This window comes from Rhopalosiphum padi, chromosome 3, assembly GCF_020882245.1.
Source record: "Rhopalosiphum padi isolate XX-2018 chromosome 3, ASM2088224v1, whole genome shotgun sequence".
NCBI lineage: Eukaryota > Metazoa > Arthropoda > Insecta > Hemiptera > Aphididae > Rhopalosiphum > Rhopalosiphum padi.
Window position 1 is genome coordinate 66,514,426 of NC_083599.1, and position 24,065 is coordinate 66,538,490.

Consider the following 24,065-nt stretch of genomic DNA (forward strand, 5'->3'; position numbering starts at 1 on the left):
ACAGAAAAATCTGCAATGATTGTTATTCAAAACAAGGAAATTGTTAGTCATTTAATTGACATAACATTATTCCTTGGAAGACATTGCCTATCATTCCTAGGACATAATGAAGGGTGGAAAGACGAAATACGTGGAAATTTTAAAGATCTTGCAATTCTTTTAGCTAAATATTCTCCACCATTGGCAATGCATATTAATGAAATTCAAAACTACGGGAGAAAGACTCAAAACTTTTTATCATGGCAACGGCAAAACCAACTAATACAAGCCATTTCAACAAATATTAAAAATGTCATTCAGCAAGAGTTGTTTAATGCTCATTACTTTAGTATTTCATTAGACTCAACCTTCGATATATCAAAGAAAGAGCAGTTATCTATGGTTATCAGGTATATTAATAAAAAAACTGGTATAGTATGTGAACGTCTTATTGCAGTACGTCAGGCAATCTCTACTACTGGAAAACACTTGTTTACAATGTTTGAGGAAATTTGTGGTGAATTAAATTTAAATTGGAAGGAATTTTTAGTTGGGCAATCGTTTGATGGGGCTGCATCAATGCGAGGCCAATATAATGGTCTTCAGTCGTTCATTAAAGAGCAAAATCCGTGTGCTACTTATGTGTGGTGTTGGGCTCATCGCTTCAATTTAGTGATTGTTGATGCAGTAAGCTGTTGTATTGAGGCACGTGATTTATTTGGCAATTTAGAAATGCTATACGACTTTATTGGAAGTAGCAAACACCGTGTTAATATCTATTCTAGTTACCAAAAAAAAAAATCATCCAAGAAAACCGTTACGACAATTAAAGAGGGTTGAAACGGCTGCATACGAATTGCGTCCCAAAATACAAAAATATATATGGCGATATTCGAGTTGCGTCCGCGATATTTGCACAACACATACGAGTTGCGTCCGCGATTTTCTCGCGACATATCCGAGTTGCGTCCTGGTTAATAATTTATTAATTGGTTAATAATCCACATAATAATATACATATTTTCCTTCCCACTTTTACAGACTGAGGACTGTCATTTATATAAATGGTGTGGTTAAAAATTGTAATAATATAAACTGTGTGGTGGTTAAAAATTGTAATTGCATATTATAAATTATTTATTGTTTTAAAATGTTTGGTTGATTTAAAAAATATGATATAGCTAAAAATTGTAATATAAATATTTATGTAGGTATCATTTATGCATCGGTAAATTTTTATTTGCCAATTTTTGAACAAAGTCAAGACATGTTATATTTTTGTTTTCAAACTCAGTCATAGTTTTTTTAATAAATTCTTCTTTTTCCACATCCTCTCTTCGTTTATTACGTTTATTTGAACTTCGCATTTTAATATAAATATCTGTTTGGACATTTTTCAGTACTTCAACAAATTGAAAAATATTGGGATACGACGAATAAAACATGCTATTTAATTTTGAGTGAAATGATTCACATGCGTTGGTGGTACGCATTAACGAGTTTGAAAACTCGGCCCATAATGACGGTTGAAATTTACTTTCCAGCAAAATATAATTTTTTTCAAAATAATTCAAAAAATTATCAACTCTTTCGTCGTTAGGTTTTATAGCCATTAAGTCTTCATAAAAACAGTTATTAACCTCATCGGGTTTTAAAAATGAAAGACCAAAGAATAATTTCAAAAATTTTCCAATTTCAGATTTATTTTTAAAAACTGTAGATAGACCAAGACTTTGAATTTTTCTCCAGATTGATTGTCCGAGATGAAATCTACAACCTTTGCGTATGACATCAGGAAAAATATCTACAACTGCAGAGTGTATTGCTTGTTCAAAGTCTGCATAAATTATATTGGGGGCAAAATTTAAATTCAAATCGTTCATTTTTTCTATTAAACTATAAAACGCATCTTTATATATTGATATAGTCTTGCCTGTTAGTAAAAAAAATACTAAAGGAGTATAAGTAGTATTTTTAGCACCATGAATTATAAATAATTGATAGAAAAGCTTAGGGCAACTTTTAAATGTGCCATCGATATATAAAGTTTTACACTCACTTAAAAATTTTAAATTTGTTGTCGTTGAAAATGCTACAATATTTTTTTCAGTGTTATTTATTAATAAAAATATTTCGTCTTTATTAGTTTTTATTTCGCCTAAATTGGTTAGTGCCAAATGCAACTCTTCTAAATCTGTAGGCAATTTTGGAATAATGCTCGACCGAGCATAATGAATATTTTTCCTTATACGGTTTATATCTGTGGTAGTTAATGTACTTACATCTCCTTTACGCAACTCCCGATGTAAAATTTTGCATGGCTTTTCACATGGGTCATCTAGAGCTTTACGCTTTAATTTATTACCAATTTTTTGACGATTTAAGACGTTTTCGTCGTCTTTATCATGTTCATGATTTAAAGCACTAAAAATTATTTCATTATTTTCGTTCATTTTAAAATAACACTTGCACAAACGTTTAGAACACGACCACCTCTGAACATTATTATTTAAAAATTTTTGGAAAGCAAATTTGTATCCATTAACACAATATAATAATTTATTTTTTTCACTGGTCATTTTAACTACTTTAAGATTTTCCATTGCAAAGTTAAATTAATATTAAATTATAAATATAAATTTAATAAAAATAAATTAAAATGTATAAAACGCTAATGTTTTGTCGAACAAATGGAGTATCGAAGTAAGACTAATGCTAACACGAACAAAATTAATTTCCAACAATAAATTTAAGGTGATACTTACAGATAAGATATCGATAATCGAGATTATCTACGAGTTTATCACCAAACAATATTCTCAGTTGCTGAAAAACCCATGGCCCGATAAAAAATACCCCGAGTAAACCGCGGACGCAACTCGGATATGTCGTGAAAAAACCGCGGACGCAACTCGGCTGTGTCGTGATAAAACCACGGACGCAACTCGGACAAAATATCATTTAGGGACGCAATTCGTATGCGCTGGTTGAAACGACTCGTTGGTCATCACATGCATCTGCACTTCAAACTATTTTTGATACGTTTGATGCTATTATTGATACTTTACATAGTCTAGAAAGTGACGATGCCTCTCATCGTGTCTGCAGTGTAAAAGCTAATGGCTTAATGGAGTATTATTATCAGAGCGTTTTGTTTTGACTGGAATGTTGTTTATAAAAATATTTGATATGACCAGTCCACTTAGTAAATTCCTTCAAAAGAAAAATATTGATTTATTAGCTGCGGTTAACTATGTACAAAATATACTAACTAGAATTAAAAATCTTCGGACTGATATTAAATTTAAGAATTTAATTGATCAAAAAAATAAATTTATTCAATCTAAACAAAATGATTATTCTTTTACTCCAATTTTTTCAACGCGAATAAAACGCATAAAAAAATGGTTGGCGAATCAGAATCAGATGAAAACATTACTGACCCTATTGATCATTTTAGAATAAAAACATACATTGTAATTTTAGATATTTTGATAACACAAATAAGTGAACGTTTCAATGAAAATTTTTCACCTTTGTATAAAAACATATCACTTTTTTAAAGAAAACGCTTTGAACATTCATATATAATGGGTAGACAAGTTATGAAAACAAGAGGAAGACCAAGAAGAGAACCAGTTTACACGCCTCCATTTTTCCCTCCAGAATTATGGTCTGTAGCTGAAAGGTTATCATCAGGATTGTCCAGGACGACAAATGCGGCAGAATCCTGGCATAGAAAATTAAATAGATTAATAACGCCACATCCTGGTTTGTCTGAAATCGATATTATTATTTATCATTATTTAAGTAATTAATTTTATTATTATATACCTACCGTAGGACTACATAAATTAATCAACACCTTACAATCTACTCAGAACGAAACTGAAGCAGTAATTGAGATGCTACTTTATGGGCGCAGTAATAAAAAAATGAAAATTCAAGTTCAATCTCACAATATACGTTTAAAAGAAGTGCAACAAAGACTCTTAGCTGATCCAGGATATGATTTACTAGAGTATTTAAGAGGAATAGCACAAAATTTAAAATTTTAATTACTCACTATTTATACTAAACTAATACTTATAAGTTATACTAGTATATATATCTACCAATTATTTTAATATTTTATTACAACTTTTTTTTACATTATAATGCTTACTTTAGTTAATTTTATATTATAATTTAAGTTTTTTTTAAACAATTAACACAAATATATATTTTTCGACCATAACATATTTCGATTACATAACATTTCGATGATTTGTATTTTCGATCGAAAATGTGTTCGACCAGATACCTTTTCGATCACTTTTTTTTGATCACTAGACTTTCGGTCACTTGATTTTCGGTCAGACAACCCCCACCCCACACACACACAAGCACGCACCGTTCCTTCTAGTAAAAAACGAATTTAACGATAAACAAGATAAACAAAATCATACACATTTCAAAATGTATAGCCGTATAGATAATAAAGAAATGTCGTTTTGAAAGTAGAATAAAAATAAGTACCAATTTTAAAGCATAAATTTGCGCCCCTTCATAATTTGCGCCCATGGCATAGGCACAGTTCGCCATACCCTTGCTACGCCACTGCACATAGATATTGAAGATCAAGATAAATTTCATCTTTCTGGTCCCCATTGTAATGGACTAAAACTTAAAAGTACTGAAAAATATTATCAATTTAAAATTGATGCCATTGTTAAATCACACATTGAAACTGATTCCTATCTCCTTACATCAACTAAAAAAGTAGTCAAAGTTTTTAATATCATTTAAACTGAACATAAAGATATTTTATTAATATGTAAACAATTCCAACATTATGAACTACTATTTAATAAACCAATTAAGTCCTCATTGTTAGATACTTATGTCAATGAATTATCTGAAGATTTAATTGTGTTAAACATAATTTACATTAAAAAAAAATATTTCTTATTCCTTCGAATAACTACTTCATTGCTTTACCGTTAATTCATTGATTGATTTCATAATTTTGTAATTGTATTTTTTCATTTTATAAATATTTAATAATTATAAATGGAATTTTATTTTGTAGAAATATTTTCTTACCTAGGTATTAATATATTAATTTCAACTGTATTATATTATACGGTGTTTATTGAAGTAAATAGTATTCAAAAATGCATTTATTATATTTCCTAATATTTAATTATAATTAACATGATTGTAAACATTTTAACTATATTTTTAATTGTTTATATTATGTGGTTCTATAATGTATTAACCATATTCATTTATATAAATAAATAATAAATATTATTATATGGTTTTTAAACTTTATTGAACAATATTTTTATAATTGAGTAAGCTTATATATATTATTTTTCTTAATAAATTGCTAATATTCACATATTTTCTTTTTATTAGTTTCCAAAGTGTGGTCAGTTGTTAACTTTAAAAGTGACAACTCTGTTGAAAAAGTATCATCTTTTTGGTTCAAAAAAGATAAATGTGCCTGGCTCAAAAAAAACCCTACAATGTTTATTAAACGTAGGATATTACCTAATAAATTTGATTTTGGATATTTGGATGCCAGGAAAATAGGCAAGTACATAAGTAAGAATTTAAATATTTATTCTTTTGATGTTTATTATATAATCTTACTTAAATATGAAAATACTATTTAAGTGGTAATAAACATATATACAATATTTTATAGGATATAAACTTGACGTTAAGAGAAAAACAATACAAGCTCAAGATAATTCTAATCTTTCATCTGCCAATTAATGAAACGAAGAACTGTTTACAAGACAGCAAAAAATTAAACGAAAGTGTTTAGAAGTAGAAAAAATAATAAATCTAAAGCTTTGTGGGATGACATAAAATCAGATACTGGTTAGTAGTTAAACTGTATTTTGCATACTTATATTATAGAATTATTTAAAATATGTTTAACTGCAAGGCTTCATAAAAATATTTTATTTTAGAATCATCTGATAAGCATGAGTATGATGAAGATAAAGATCCTCCATATTCAATCTTCACATTAAATGTTTTGGGTAAGATACATCATAGTATGCTTGTAATATTTTTGAAATGTAGCAAAATATTAATATTACACCTTTTCATACTTAATGAATAATATGTATTGTTTTACAGAGACTCCACCTTCTAAGAATAAATGTATAACTATCGAAAATGATACTAATTTAACTCATTTATATCCTGGAACATACAAAAGAAAATTAGAATTTGGCAATAAATGCAAATCTGTAAGCCCAAAATTAAATTCTACAGCAGCCGGTATGTCATTTCTATTAACAAATATATACATTGTTTAACAACAACAATAATAATAATAATATATTTATCATTTTTAAGAGCAAGAAAGTGATTTATTATATGATCAAAATCATGAGATAGTTGTTACATCTGCATTCCCTTTTAAAGTAACTACTTTATTAAATGCTGGCGTTCATACTAAAGATATTAGATAATATAACTGAAATGTCAGGTAAGTTAAATTCACTATCATTTAAGAATTTTTTAATATCATTACATGTTTTTATTGATTATAACTAAAAGTATTACAACATTATAAAATAATGTCTTATTTCTTATTATGTAGACACCATAAATAAAATTAACAGAACCACACTCAACATATGAGGTTAAAACTTTCAATGATCGACTTGAGAAATTAGAAAGCACTATTTCTTCTTCAAAGGTCCCCGAGATTTATGATATTGGCAGTTACAAATGAGATTTTTGACATAATTTATAAACTACCACTGGTGACTGAAGAGCAGTTGGAAAATTTTGAGAAAAATTTATTGGACAATGATATTAAAAATAAAATGGTAAAATAACATGATATTAGCAAACATTTTATAGTAACTTTTAATCATAATGTATATTTAAATTGTATTTGACATATACATTACTACACTAATTATGTGAGAGATACAGTAAAATGGTTCTTATAACCATTATATTTAACACAATATATTGATTCTTGCTATTATAGTTAGTTAATTTACATTTTTCGAAAATGTTTCTAACAGATAACAGAATTATCACGGCTGGTACGTCATACACTTCCAAGCACTGTAAGAGTAATGTTGAGATTCCTATTTGTTGATTCCTTATTAATGGATTATAGTTACAAAGGTCAAAAAAACATTGTCAACATTGTCAACATTGTCTGTTTGCTCATTGATCTTTAGTAAGTTAATTTATTTACATCTATTTTAAACATAATAAAACGTACCTTAATGTTAACATTGTATAAAAATCAGATTAAATTTATTATTAACCTTATTTTACTCAAAATGAGATCAATATTGAGTGGTTGACTTGTCTGAGGAAGTCAGTTGATGTTATTCAACTGTTGTTGCCCTTTATAGATCTCATTTTTAATAGAGTATAATAATTAAAAAATTAACATCTAATATAACTTAGTATATTTTAAATTTAACTGTTTTCAGATTCAATAAAGAAGATTGAAAAATTTAAAGACAGCAATGCCATTGATATTGAAGGGCCAATTAAAGGTTTTATTGCTGATGCTAAGTTTCGGTCAAAAACATCAAACAATGATAGTGAAGAAAATATTAGTAACACAATTTGATTTAATCATAATATTCTATGTACTTTGTACAATTGGTCATTAAAAAAATAATTTCAATATATTTTTTGATTTATTACATTTATTTTAATTTAACTTTTCTTTCCCTGTTGAAAATATACTTGTACACAAGTATATTACCTCCATTCATGCAAAATATACAAAGTCTAAAAACATGACTTTTGAGAATCGTTTAGGAAACTTTCAAATGGACTTGGTTGATATTTTCAATTGGTTCTAAAACATCCTTAAATAATATTGGGACTTAGTTGAATACTGCATATTGTACGTAGATGTAAACCACAAATTAAGATATACCTTATATATCTTATATATATACTGTATATCTTAATACATGGTTTACACACTGTTTATTGATAACACAAGATTCTAAGATTTTAAAGTCAAAATATTGCATCATAATTTATTCAGTTGTATTAAAAATTCAAGTAAAAAATCCTTTAAATGGACATCCTTTGATTCTACTGAGTTAAAACATAATCCATAATGTAGTTGTGGTTATTGACATCGATATTATAAAATATAAAATAATACTTTTCTTATGATGTACAAATAATGGTAGTATTAATCACTACTATTTAAAGTTTAAACTATGAAAATGTGTGAAATATTAAATAAAACTGATTTGGTATTGAAATAATTATTTATTAAAAAATAATTAATTATTGATAATGTTATAGTTATTATATAAATAATAATTATACAGTATTATAAACATATTATCAATATATTATACCATAGATATTATCAATATATTATTTTATTGATAATATGAAAAAAATATTTTAAAATATTATTTTTGTAATAATATATTAATGTAACTCTTGTGGCCAAAAAATATTTATAAAACATCATTTAAACATTTTTCAAACCAAAAAATAGGTTTAAAAAAACATTTATCAAATCATATTATTACAATAATGATATTTTTAAAACATAAAAAAAATAATTCTTTGCTATCATATATGTTACTATAATGTTGGTAATAAGTAATAAACTAATAACTAATTAACTAATTAATTATATATTATTAGACTTATCTAATATAATAAAACGTGAAGCGGTTCTTCCTATGTCCTCTTGAGCGCTGCCGGTACTTTAGCAAAGAGCCAATCGCAAAATTACATTTCTTATTATCGTCTTATCATCTTTTCGCCGTTATCGCCGACATCGTCCGTGCGATTCTTGAAGCCCTTTTCCGCGCGGTGGTTCTTATCACGACCGTCCGGTATCCAAACTAAAAACTGAAACATTACCAAATCCAATTATATTTATATTAAAAAGTGTCCAGATTATTAACAGAATAAAATCTAAATCTAAAGAATTTTTAAAAAAATTCAAATATTGTATTGGAACAATTTTCAGGAGGTACTGCAACATTGTCAAACAATATTATTAATGAGTTTATAAATAATGATCCAGGTGGTCGTGGACCAATAATTTCAAGTTCGCAACGTCAATACCTTATAGATCTAGGTCCACATCAGCCTAAGCTAACTAGGTATCCAATAAATCCTAATATTAACCAATGTAAACAGCATAGTTTTAGTTCTAAATGGTTTAATGAGTATACATTGATTGAATATAGTATTTTGAAGGATGCTGTATACTGTTTTGTTTGTTCATTATTTTCACGAGGGGCTGGTAAATTGTATTCTGATTCAGCATGGGTAAAAACTGGTGTTAATCAGTGGCATAAAATGAAGAGTTGTGGTGCTAAAAAGCTGGGAAAACTTGAGCAACATTTTTCTTCTACTTCACATAAAGCAGCTTTAAACGACTACTATCTATTCATGACTAATTCAAATCACATTGATATCATTTTAAACAGAGAAAATAGAAAAAAGCAATACAATTAGAGCAAGAAAAAGATTTTAACAAGAATATTGTTATTATATTATTTGATATTGCTCGAACATTATCTCGGCAAGGGTTAGCGTTTCGAGGTGTTGGTGATGAAAGTGGTGGAAATGTTATGCAATTAGTTCAATTATTGTCTAGACATAACCCATTAATGGATCGTTGGATTAAGGAGACTTCTACACGGGCATATAAAGTTCATTACTTAGGACCAAGATCACAAAATGAATTCATTGAATTATAGGCTAACGAAACACGTAAAATAATTGTAAATGAAGTAAAAGAAGCAATTATTTATTCTGTATCGGCTGACACAACATCTGATATCTCACATGAAGATCGCCTAGCAGTATGTACACGTTATGTGAATAGTCAAGGGCAGGCTGTTGAGCGACTTTTAGAAATATAAAAAGGAACAGATAAGACTGGTTTAGGTACAGCTAAACAAATTATAAATATATTAGAAAATAACACGTTGAATCCAGGGTTAATAACTTTTCAATCATAAGACTTCGCTAGCAATATGTCTGGAAGATATAATGGAACCCATATGAAATTTTCAGACCTGACTGATCATCGAATTCCATTCATACCTTGTCAGGCTCACAGGCTTAATACATTTTTAGAGCATAGTTGTGATGCAAGCACAATTATTGCAAATATGATTGATACTTTAGGAAATCTCTATGTATTTTTTTCTGCAAGTAATAAGAAAATGCGTTACAGCAAAAAATTTATCAAAAACACGGTGGACAGCAAGAGCAGAAAGTATCAAAGCTGTATGGGGCTCATTAGAAGTTATTATTAAAAGTCTTGATGAAATATGTTCCGATAATGGACATTTTGACAAGGGAACAAGATCTAAAGCACTGGGCCTTCAAAAACAATTACTTTCATTTGATTTTATTGTTTCTATAATTTTTATGAAGAATATTATGTACAAATTAAAATGTCTTATTGAAACTCTTGAAACTAAACATTTATGTATAATTGATTCCACAATGAAAATTATGACTGAGATAAACACTGATGAACACGCTATAAATAATTTAATTGATAGCGCTTTATCTTTTGCAAATTTACTTGGAACAAACCCAGAAAGTTATTTTAAAACACATCATCGTAGAAGATTATGTCCTAAACGAATTGACTCAAGACCATCAACTGAGGTTGAATTTACAATACATTTATTTTACCGAAGAGAATTTAAGTTAGTTCTTGATACACTGATCACATTATCAAATAGCAACTTAAAACAATGTATTTCTTCTATTCAGCCATTGTTCAAATTATTTTCACAACCTTTAAACAAATCAAATATTACTCTTGAAAACATTACAAATTCACTCTCTTTATTTCCACCAGATAGTACAGATTCCAATCTAAAAGATCTAGATTTAGTTCAGGCTCAATTAGAGATATTATTTAACATGTTACCAAATGATTCAAACAATTTTAAATGTTTAATGGAAAAGTCTGAAGAAGTCAAACATATTTTACCATGTGCTAATTTATTATGTCGTTTGGCTTTAACTTCTCTAGTGACTGTAGCATCGAATGAAAGGACATTCAGTAAATTGAGTTAAGACATTTCTCAGATCGACAATGAAGGATGACCGATTAAATTCCTTAGTAATATTAGGAATAGAAAAAGATATTGTGGACCGATTGGACATTAATAAATTAGCACAACAGTGGTCAAAATTGAAAGAACGCAGAATAGAAATTTAACTGTTAATATTTTACAAATTTAATTTTAAATAAAAAAAAAAATTTGTTTGTGTTTTTATATTTTTTATATATATATTTGTATGTTTAATATGTATTAAAATATTTTTATTTGAATAACTGTCAATCAAAATTATATTCTTTTGTTTTATAATAAAATATTTGGTAAAAATGTAGATTTATTATTTTGTACTACATATGCGCTCGCACCTAACGTTTTGCTTGTTGTAAGCAGTATCTCGTTCTAAGCGATGCTCGTTATAGTGATTTCTACTGTACTTACAACTATGAGCAAATAATATCTAAAAATTATTTTATGCACAATACTTCAATTTGTCATGTTCCTGAAACCAAATATAAAAATTTAATTTAATAAAACTACAGAATATATTACCTTATGTATTATACATAGAAACATTGCCCATTGGTAATCATTTTTGAAGTACAAACATTGATATAGATATTAAACATAATAAATAAATATTATTAAACCATACAACATTAAATTCCCTGATAGTCTTCTTTCAAACTATCACTGTAGTCACATGTAAGATTTTGGTGAAATAATAGTAATATCCACATTGCCAGATAATATTTATTCTTTCTAAAAGTAAAAACAATGAAGTTAATTTACTAAAATGTATCTATTGAAGACTTTAAGCTAATGTATTTTTTATAAGATTAGGTACTTACACTTTAATATCATGTTGCAATCACGATGCCTACTTAATAAAATACTAAAAAGTCATAATACTTTATTCTAGTTTTTAAATATACACGTTGACCACAATTGAGCATTTAAGTATGAGCATCAAAATAGAAATAAGAACTAGGTAATAATTTTTTCTGAAATTAAATATATGAGCTAAAATTATGTTTAACGGTCGAATCGTTCTCAAAGTGTCACAAAACACTGCTAATGCCCACTAACAGTGGTTAAGGTAATAACAATTGTGAATTTAAATTGTTTAAGTATGTTTTAGGAGAAAAAAAAATATCTACGAAATTTACAACAACGGTCATTGAATGTGCCTATAAGTGGTCCTATTTTACAAACAAAAATTGACCAACTGGCTGAAAAAATGAAAATAGAAAATTTCAAATCCTCTGCATCTTGGATTCAGCGTTTCCGACAGCGGCACAACATTGGTTTCGGCAAGATCTCAGGTGAGTCATCTGCAGTTAATACTGATATCTGCTCTAACTGGTTGGCTAACGTTTGGCCGTCCCTTCGAGCAGGTTACTGTGATGATGAAATTTATAATGCCGATGAAGCGGGCCTTTTTTTCAAATTAACTCTTGATAAAACTCCTCGCTTCAAGGGAGAAAAATGCTCGGGTGGAAAATTATCCAAAGACAGAATAACAGTTTTAGTGGCAGCCAACATGACCGGAAATGATAAAAGAAAACTCCTTGTTATTGGAAAATCGAAAAGTCCTAGGTGTTTTAAAGGAGTTTCATCACTTCCCGTATTTTATGAAAATAACACCAAAGCTTGGATGACCTCAGCAATTTTTGAAAAGACTCTTAATTATTGGGATGATGAATTACGCCGTAAGAAAAAAAAAATTCTACTGTTGGTGGACAACTGTCCAGCACACCCATCATTGCAGCATTTGAAATTTATTAAACTCGTATTTTTTGCCCGCCAACACTACTGCTGTACTTCAACCGATGGACCAGGGCGTTATAAGGAACATTAAAGCTCATTACCGGAATCAGTTGGTACTGAAAATGATTGAGGATATTGAAAATCAAATAGAATCAAAAGTAACTGTTTTGGATGCCATAATAATGCTGGATAAAGCTTGGCGTAATGTAACATCGACCGGGATTGCTAATTATTTTCGGCATGCAGGTTTTTGTGACGTTACGACCGATACTACACAGCTACAAGCAGACAGTGGATTGATTAATAACATCGACGAGGACTACTTACAGATTGATGACGACCTAATAACGTCAGAAATTCAAACAGATGAAGATATAGTCGACAATGTCATAGCCAACCAACAAGTTGAGCTAAATAATGATACTGATATTGAAGAGCTTGATGATGAGTTTGAAACTGTGCCGTCAATATCCGAAGCTCGTGCTGCATTGAGGACACTAGAAAGATTTAGTCTTATATTCAATTTCCAAACTTTTTAACTCAACAATAATTAACATTTTATTGACAATAGAAAAAAAAATTTAAAAATTAAAAATGTCCATAAACAATTTAAAACGTGTCAAAATATTTTGAAAATGTTATCAGTAGAGCTGGAATTTATATGTAATAAAAAACCAAACGTGTACATAAACGGGGTGTCCCACGAAGATCTGACAAATGAAATAACTTTTGTTCTAATCAATATTTTTATATAATGTCTTTTAAATATAATTCATAGGCACTTGCATTACATTTTTAGTATATATTTTTATTATTTATTTTTGAATACCAAAAAAAAAAACTTTAAAAATTGATTAAAAAAATTTCAAAATAACCAATAATGTATATCTGATTAAAAAAAAATTTAGTCGGTAAAAACATGTATTTAAGTCGTGGCTGATTTTTTACAATTTTTTTAAATATCAATATTGTCGATAAGTAAATTACGATCTAGTTTATGTAAAACAATAAAAAATAGTTAGATTTTAACAAGCACCTATATATAAAAATGTTCATATAAAATATTTTTAAAAGAAATTATAATGTTTTTAACATAAACTAGAGTGTAATTTATCTAACGAGAATATTGATATTAAAATTTTTTTTAAAAATCAGCCACGAATTAAAAACATGTTTTTACCATCTAATGGCTATTGTGAATATTTTGGAAAAATGTTTAATCAATTTTTATGTTTTTTATTTTCAGTATAAAAAAATAAAAAATGTATACTAAAAATGTAATGGAAATGCCTATGAATTTTATTTAAAAGAAATATGTAGGTACTTAAAATGGCAAAAATATGTAGTAAAAAATAAAAAGTATGTAATAAAAAAAATATTTATTTCCTATATGGCTATATGCATTATACATTTACAATTTTTACGAGTACTATTATCGAAGTATAAATGTATAATACTACTAAGCCACCAAAATTGTCAAATTTACGAAATATGTAAAAAAAAGTAGAAATTTTACAAATAATGTAAAAAATATGTATTTATTACAAAATATGTAAAAACATGTAAAATAAAATATTTATTTACATACAAATCCTAGCCTTATTTATCAAGTATAGGAAATAATAAAATAAACATATAATGGAAATTTCAATTATCTACAGTTTTTTATTTTTAATTACATCAAAATAAGAAAATCATTCAATGAGAAATCTAGTGAATATGCAATGTTGTAAAAATTGGAACTTCAGAAACTTTATTTTTAATTTCCACTTGCAATAATTTATAAGTAAATCGCAGATTTTTATGCAATAAAACTTAAAAGGTATCAAAACATGCCATATAACATGCAGTAAAACAGTAAAAATATTCAACACATATGCCATAAAATTTTAATTAAATATAATTTATATATTTAAATATTTTATAAAAATTATTGCAAATTGATATATTTTTTAAATTTTATTTATTATTAAAATGAATAAATCATAATAAAAGATATGCAATTAAATGTAAATTATTTACATCACAAAATCTTACGATATTAATAGAAAATATGCAATAATATGCAATTACCATTAAATATGCAGAAATATGCAAAAAAAAATTGTGTTTGAAACAAATGTCGCTCATTTTTATTACGGAAGTTATACCAAAAAAATCGGAAAACAATTTGTTTTTTGAAATATCATTGTATCTCAATTTTTTTTTTTTTTTTGAAAAAGTCCGAACAACACGAACGTCTGCATGTACATTAAAAACACAGCATTATACTGGAATATCATTTCAATAATCAACAATTTTAATTTGATTGCTTCAACAATTTCAGCGTACAAACACTTTAAAAAAAAAAAATAGTTTTTTATTATTTTTATCGAGGATACTGTGGTATTTCAAAAAGCAATTGTTTTCCGGACAATACGTCATTATCTTAATAATATTATTAAATAATAATTGAAGAATGAATATTTACCTTCCCTCTAGGATTCGGTTTCTTCGGAGATTTAATGTCTTCCATAGTTTAAAAAATAAAAATGAATGCAAAAAAACAGAAAATACTGTGCAGTTCTAGAGGTAGACAAATAGGTCGTACGTCGTAGAGGTTACACAGCTCACAAAGCGTAATTTCCATGTGCTCTGCACCTGGCTCCTACACGTAATCACCAAAAAACCATGGAATAAAAAAATAGGTGTGATTTAATCCCTTGGTTTTTTAACGGTATAGTTGCGCGCGACGCATTACGCACGCATGCACAGGAACCACTCAATTACGCACGACGCGCGACGCACGCACCCGCAGGAACAATGCAGTGTATCGACGTATCGTGCGTGAACGCACGCACACTTGATCAGGCATAAACACCACCCATTTACGGTTCATTGGTGGGAGATGCGCAGGGACCGACGAAAATCGGCCGGCCGGATTGACCGTTCTGTTGTAGTAATAACTGAAATAATCGATAACGATCGCGGTGATAATGGAACGCCGATCGGTGGGCGAGGCTTATAAAAAATGTAATTTTCCTATTGGACTGGCTTACGATTTACGCGTTTTATATTATAAGAAGAAGATAATATAAGACTCTTACTCCTATTCATACACAGATATTCTTCAAAGGTAGTGATATTGATTATACCACTTGTACTTGTCCCACTAGTCGTACTAAGTGTCATCATATGGTATCTCTGCTTTTTCATGGACACAAGAATATATCTGTTATAGACATTTCATGTAGTTGGTCAAAAAAAAAGTACTAAAGATAATGAAGTTATTCAGACCATTGATGAAATGTATCCAAATGATTTTAAAGCTATAAAAGATACTTCAGGTATAGATTTTGCGGGTATATGCTACAATAAGTTGGTCACCATGGAAAAAAATGTTGGGTTTACTTGGTTACTAAGCCCAGAACCCAAATCTAATGATAATAGTGATATCAAATATATCATAAATGTGTGTTTGGCGATGATATCAAATCTCCCTATAGTTGATATATCATCGACCACCACGCTTATCGAGTCTTTCAGGTTAAATAAGTGCGCATATAAATTACCCTTTCAAGTAGAGCAGTGGTCTTCAACCTTTTTGGACTCGCGACCCACTTTTTTAGACCTACATTTTTCGCGACCCAAAACTTTTGTAAAAAATCTAAAACTGTTTAATGCTTTGCAGTAGTACTATTAAAACTGAATAAATAAAAATTACATTTTAGTAGGTAAAATATTTAATTATTATTAATAAATGTATAGAATTCATGTGAAAATATAAAATAAAATAAAAATATTATAAAAAAAATGTAATGTGAACTTTGACCTTGATTGTCTTCACATAATAAATTCCACCTTGGCTCAATTTGACTAAGCGCGATCCGTAAATCAGTTTCAGTTTGAAGTCTATTTCTTTTAGACGTTTTCAAATTTGTCATAGTAGAAAACGCTTTTTCGCATAAATAAGTCGGAAATATTAATAAAATTGAGATTGCTTTAGTTGCTAATTCTGAGTAATTTCCCGTGCATAAACGTCCCCAAAATATTTCTAATGAAGTTTCATAAAACATTTGTTTCAATTTATTATCACATAGCTCTCATCGATAGCTCTTTTAATTGATTTTCATTGTCGGTAGACATATTTACTGTCATTATATCTACTGCGAATCCACTTATAATTTACTCGAATATCCTCAGGAAAATATTGGTTAAATAATTTTTCTAAGTTTGTCAAATGTTCGTTGACTAATCCAGAAATATCTTCAAACTTGATTGAAGAATCTTCTTCTAAAAACTCACCAACGTTGGTTAAATTATCAATATTTCCAGAATATACTCGAGCTTTTATTATTCGATGTTTTTTCTTAAATGATTCAATTTTTTTTATATGATTAAATATGTTGAAAAAATTGCGCTGCAAAGACAGATTTAACTCATTGAGTAAATTGAAAATATTAGCTAAGTATGCCAAAGTAATAATCCATTTTGAATCTTCAAATAAATCTTTGTAGATTGAATTTTTACTATTTAAGAATAAAATTATTTCGTGTCGCAATTCGTAAACTCTTTGAAGACACTTACCTCTTGATAACCAACGTACTTCAGTGTGTAACAATAGAGATTCATGGAATGAACCCATTTCTGAACAGAGTATTTTAAAGAAACGTGAATTTAAAGCATTTGATTTTATATAATTTATAATTTTAATAATTTGTGCTAAGACGTCAGTCAATGTTTTGGGCATTTTTTTTAATGCAAGTGCTTCTCGATGTATAATGCAGTGTTATTTTGAGTTACATGAAAACTTTTAATTTTATTTAATATTGATTCTTTGTAAATTCCTGTTTCGTAAAAACTTTGGGTTGCAATGTCTATATTATAATTATTAATAATTCGAATACAACTTATGTCTTCTTCATACATTTGTTTAGACCTTAATTTATCGACTTTACAAAAACGACAAAAATAATTAGCAGGAAAAGACTTACTGAATTATAAATTATAAATGTAAATATGACTAGTAAAATGCTATTTTTTATTTTAACTTAAATTCAATCATATATTTTAATTAAAAAAGGGACATTTCCACTGTTTATTTGTAGGTTTACGTGTGATTCTAAGACATTTGTAATGATACCAAAGATTTGGACAACCCTCTTGAGTACACATTATCATTTTTCCACCTACATTTTTTTTACATGTGCAATAATTGTAACGTAATCTATCTAAGTTATCTTCCTCAATACTTGTCTGTTTAATGGGTCTATTGCTAAAATATCTGCCAAGTAATTGAGGTAATATTGCTTCATAAAAAAAAAACCATTTGGACTTTTCTATTATTTCCATGCATACTACACTGTTAATATATATACGTTCTATATGCTGTTTGTTTGGAAACCATAACACAAAATCTCCAAACTTAGCTTCACACAACAATAACTGCATTTGAATTTGATAAAAGTACTAATGATTTTCTTTTAATTTTCCATTGCTCAAGTACCTAACTAAGACTTTCTAAATCTTTACTATGCGTTAGGTTGTATGGACATTTAATCTCTAAACATCCTTTACCAAAACAATCACAGTAAATTATTCCATTTGGACTGGCTCCAATGAATGAAAAATTTGGATTGATGACTAGCCTATATTTCACTGAAATTGATATGATCGTTTTTTAACTTGTCCATATATGTTTGTTTGCCATAAATTTCATGAACTTTACTCCATTCAATTGCTTTATTTTTAAAAGAATTAGACAACGGATAACAAATTGATTTAACTAGGCTTATATTAGACCCATATGACTTGACAGAACAAACCTTTACCTTTGAGGTAGTACTTCTACCACATCTGTATAAAAACTATTCTTTAGAATTTTACTGAAGTTTTGTTTCTATTTCAATTTCATCACAGATTGATTTAGTTAACCTGAAGTCAATTATTGAACCGAGAGTAACAGTTCTTCTCTAATAAACTTAGAATTTTCATCTTTATACATGTTTGTATAATATTTTGGAAATGCATTTGTCTTAAAATTTAAATTATATGGCGGAACAACCTTTAAAATAGCTGCATTTTTATTTACTGTTTGTAATTTGGATAAAAAGCTATGAAAAGTCTGATTATCATCAAGTGTCTTTGTAAGTTTATAATAAAATCTTTTTTTTGTTTTTGAGGTTGTCTACATTCTAAATTCATTGTTGTTTTTGGGTAATTTAAATTAATATTATTGATTTTTTGGATTTCCACATTATTTAGGTTTGATGGAGCTACTCAATATGATGAAACATCTGTTAATGACTTAGATGATTGGGTTTTTTTTAAACATGCATACTCTAAGTAAAATAGCATTGTCCCAACATGCGAACAGCATTCACCAAATCCTGCTATATAGGTACAATGTGCAGCCCAAACATCCCCACAAATCTTCAATATAAGCCAAAGCAAATGTTTAGAATCATTCAACCGTTGAGAATGAGCCACTTATTGTTCATTAGAAAAATTAAAAATTTAATAACTAAATGTTTTAGCAAGTAACAGCAGATTATCTAGTCATGGGTAACAATACATTAATTATTTTATCCAGTAAACCAAATATTTTAATATTTTAGACATAGAAATATGAATTTAAAAATGATTTGCAATTAAATTAGAAGTTAGCAAAGGTGACCAAGTAAATGCAATTAAAAAAATAATAATAATAACGGAATATTTTATTAAAACAGAACGCTATTATATTTACTAGGTAGTAGATAGGTACATTATTTTTCCATTTAATAAAAGTCCTTACAATGATTTCTATAATTTTTTCAACTATTAGTTTGATTACAAAATTAATTAAAATAACTTTTAACTAGTTGATGCCAACCTTTGGAAATGAATTAGTATAATGTATAAAATTAGCCAATGTTAAAATATTTAAATACTGATTAAGATTTTGAAATTTTTTATTTAATTTAACTAGTTTTCAACTTAGTTGTATGCATAATACCCATGACATAAAACCGATCATAAAGCATTATTAAGTATCAGGCTAACTTACCTCAGCAACTACAAGTACATAATTAGTAAAAGCAAGCCATTTAGCATTATATACCAATCCGCTTACAAAGAAATTATAGGCTTCTAAAGTTTAAATGCTTTAAATTGATCTAATGTATAGAAGCTTTTAATTAAAACCAAATAGATGAACACATCAGGGTAGGTTATTTGTGGGAGAATTTCCCTGTCAGTCGTCCAAGCGATATTTCAATATTTAGGTCCTTTAACAAGAAGTAAGGATTTTTTGAACCTATAACTTCGATTTTATATAAATATCTAACGTTAACATCTCCCGTCAAACTTCTAGCATGATTGCATAAAACGATAGACATAATTAGGTAATTAGGTAGTTAGGTTAAATGTTTAAATTATAATAACTATACTTAGCAAGAATTTTAAACTTATCAAAGCTAAACAAATGTCAAATACAAATACAATTCATGAATAAGGTATATAATTTGCAATTAAAACATAAATATTTGGACATCCAGTTTGTGATAAGAATAATATCAGATTAAAACCACGGACTAAGATATATAGGACTGGAATCGAAAACGTTATCAGTGATCCCCAAATGTTTCCAAAGGTACAAGTGTAGTACTTAGCGCTATCTATGTTAGAAATTAGACACTAATCAATATTCATAGTAAACTGGTTGTAAAATTATTAAATTTGATGTTTTCTTTAAAATAAATTAACATTAATAATTTTAATAACTAAGGGTATATTTATTTTATACTTACTGCTTAGTACAAAATACAAATGACTGAAGCAATTTAAAAGTTTTAAAAATGTTGAGATTTTATAACATGAGTGACTTTATGTGGTTAGAGATGATACTATTAGGATTAATAAAGTATTTGCTTGATATTCAATGCAATGTATTTGCTCTGCTGTACAGTAGGTTACAAGTGAGTCACTGTAACGGATTGTATTAAATTTGAATCCAAAGATATAATATTATTGAAGAAGAAAAGGCGTAGGGAAAGTGGCGTCCCCATCGCCCGGTGCATTGTATTAAGTGCACCGCAATAGCCCTACCGTGACCTTAATTGGTTGGGGTAGTCTGGTCCTCCAGGTTGGGGGTTTGGCGACGGGCTAACAACCCGTCCCAATAAAAGATCTACTGTTAAGAAACCACAATCAACTAAGCCTCGGATACACGTATCACATGGAACCCCTTTTGGAAATGGAAAACGGAAATGTAAGGAGATAAGGATTGCGACTTGGAACACGTTAAGCCTGTATCGCACTGGAGCTTGTCAGAATCTAGCTGATTCACTGAAAGAGTACAATATCACAATTGCAGCACTCAAGAGGTGAGATGGACTGGTACAGGCCAAGTAAAAATAAATGATTATACAATATTCTATAAAGGAATGGATGACTCATACCAGTTTGGTGTGGGTTTTGCTGTAATTAAAGATTATGAGATGTGCGTAAAAGAATTTAACCCAGTATCTGAACGCATATGTACGATAAGGCTAGACACAAAACCTCTAAACACGTTCATAATTAACATACATGCTCCCACTGAAGGAAAAGAAGACATAATAAAGGAGGAATTCTATGAAGAAATAACGGAGATCTACGATAGGGCACCAAAAAATACGGTGAGAATTGTTATTGGAGATTTTAATGCCAAGATAGGGAGAGAGACCATCTATAGACCGACAATTGGATTACACAGCGCTCACGAACAAAGCAATGATAATGGCCAGAGGAGTATAGCTTTTGCAATTTCAAGGAACATGACCATAAGCAGCACTTTCTTTCCACACAAGGATATCCACAAATATACGTGGAAATCACCTGATGGAAACACATTCAACCAAATTGACCACGTGGCCATTGACAAAAGATTCAAATCAAGTATTTCGGATATAAGAAGTTATCGAGGAGCGGACTGTGACTCAGATCATTTTTTGGTCATTGCGAAATTCAGAATTAAGCTGAAAAATGTTCAAAAAACAAATAATAGAATGCCTAAATACAATCTAGAGAAGCTTAAAGAAGAAGGAGAAAATCAAAAATACATCGAATCTCTCACAGAAAAGTTAAGGACAAACCAAATGGACAAGCTGGAAACAAGCGATAGATGGACTATTATAAGAAACACTATAACCGAAACTGCAAGAAAATCACTAGGTGAAGCCAGAAGCAAGCAAAGAAATGGTATAACAATAAGTGCCGGAATGCAGTGCTAAAAAGAAATGAATACCGTCAAAAGTATCTGAGAAATTTTTCAGCAGAATCCAAAGAACTTTTTGAGGCAGAACGAAAGAGATGCAAACAAATTATACAGAGGGAAAAAAGGAAGTATATGAACGAGATCATACATAACACAGAGCAGGACTACACACAAGGCAGAGTCCGAAATTTCTTTACAGCAATAAAAAGACACCAAAAGTACAACCCAACATTAAAAGCCATAAGAGATAAACATAATAGAATATTATTGGACCCGCAAATGAAAGCATCGAGGTGGCAAGAGTATTTCGGAGAGTTGTTGAATGGAGAGATACCAGTCACACCAATACCAGCATGGGAAGATCAGAGAGCGGAACAAGAAGTTAAGGATATATCATTAGATGAAACATTAAGCGCCATAAACCGACTGAAAAACTGGAAAGCTCCCGGGTCAGACGGGATACCAGCTGAACTTATAAAGTATGGTGGCCTAGAACTACACAAAACGATCTATGAATTATGCAGTCGAATATGGAATGAGGAAATAATACCTGAAGAATGGAACAAGGCTATAGTCATCCCGATACATAAGAAAGGAGACAAGATGAACTGCAACAACTATAGGGGGATATCGTTACTAAATACAGTATATAAAGTTTTCTCAAAAATCTTATTAGGACGACTAGAACCACTGGCTGAAGAGTGTATAGGGAACTATCAGTGTGGCTTTCGGAAAGGCAAATCCACAATAGACCAGCTCGCAACTATAGAGCAGCTTCTAGAAAAGAAGTATGAGTACAGACAAAACATATGGCAAGTATTTGTGGATTTCAAAAAAGCCTATGATAGCATACATCGTGACAGCTTGTACAATATAATGTATGAGTTCGGCTTTCCTAGGAAACTCATATCACTGACAAAAATGTGTATGACCGGAACAAGATATCAAGTTAGAGTGGATTGTACACTGTCCGAAGAATTTGAAGTGATAACAGGGCTCAAGCAGGGTGACGCACTATCGCCAATACTTAAAGTAATACGCAGTGTACAGAGTAATAAACTCGGAATTAATATTGACAAAACCACGCTAGATGTACTAGGCTTTGCAGACGATCTGAATTTAGTAGGTGAAAATAAGGAAATGATTGTGCGAAATACCAAAACACTCATACAGGAAGCAAAAAAGATTGGCCTAGAAATAAATGAGGAGAAAACAAAAGTAATGGAAACGTTGCCTGAAAAAGATGAGGAAGACCTTACAGTAGACAATTACGTATTCGAGAAAGCACATAGCTTTAAATACCTAGGTGTAACAATCACCGGTAACAATGACTGGAACATTGAAATAACTAGTCGCTTACTCAAAGCGGAAAGGACCTTTTTCTCACTAATAAAATTTTTTAAATCGAAACTATTCTCTAGAGGAACAAAATTACGTCTGTATATGTGTATTGTAAGACCAACGCTAACCTATGGGTGTGAAGTATGGCCGACGACAGTACAAATTGAACAAAAACTCAGAAGTTTTGAAAATAGAGTTCTAAGAACAATATATGGACCGTTTTTTGATACCGAAGAAAACAGGTGGCGTAGAAGAAAAAACAAAGAATTAAGAGAAATCACCAAAGTACCTCCCATAACAAGTTATATAAAGGGACAGAGAATACAATGGTTTGGACACGCTATGAGACGAGAGAAAACAAACGAAGTCAGAGCAGCAATTGAATACAAGCCAACAGGCAGAAGACCCAGAGGCAGACCAAAGAAACGATGGATGGATGGAGTACAACAAGATCTAGAGAGGTTAGAAGTAACAGAATGGGAGGAAAGGATACAAGATCGTGATTATTGGAGAGCAGTGACGGTGGCAGCCAAAACTCTTACAGAGTTGTGAAGGCACAGAAAGAAGAAGAAGAAGAAGAAAAACGATTCTGACACACATCATTGTAAAATCAATACATTCATCGCTCAGAATCAGTTCAGAATCTACCAATATAGTTATAAATAAAAATTATCAAACTTAATATATTTTATTAAAATAAC

At 29.3% G+C, this 24,065-nt stretch overlaps 3 protein-coding genes and 1 pseudogene across 3 annotated transcripts; all 4 read left to right on the plus strand.

The window, feature by feature from the left end:
* Positions 1-3,569: 3,569 nt before the first annotated feature.
* Positions 3,570-4,037, plus strand: LOC132924516 (uncharacterized). The gene is made up of 2 exons (XM_060988880.1): positions 3,570-3,750; positions 3,823-4,037. The coding sequence occupies exons 1-2, from the start codon at positions 3,570-3,572 to the stop codon at positions 4,035-4,037; spliced, it is 396 nt and encodes a 131-aa protein (XP_060844863.1).
* Positions 4,038-4,813: 776 nt separating this feature from the next.
* Positions 4,814-9,465, plus strand: LOC132925458 (uncharacterized; annotated as a pseudogene).
* Positions 9,466-11,071: 1,606 nt separating this feature from the next.
* Positions 11,072-12,897, plus strand: LOC132925460 (tigger transposable element-derived protein 4-like). Its single transcript, XM_060989855.1, has 2 exons — positions 11,072-11,098; positions 12,178-12,897. The coding sequence occupies exons 1-2, from the start codon at positions 11,072-11,074 to the stop codon at positions 12,895-12,897; spliced, it is 747 nt and encodes a 248-aa protein (XP_060845838.1).
* Positions 12,898-21,211: 8,314 nt separating this feature from the next.
* LOC132925461 (craniofacial development protein 2-like) lies at positions 21,212-22,039 on the plus strand. The gene has a single exon (XM_060989856.1). It carries the CDS (start codon positions 21,212-21,214, stop codon positions 22,037-22,039), a length of 828 nt encoding a protein of 275 aa, XP_060845839.1.
* Positions 22,040-24,065: the final 2,026 nt, after the last annotated feature.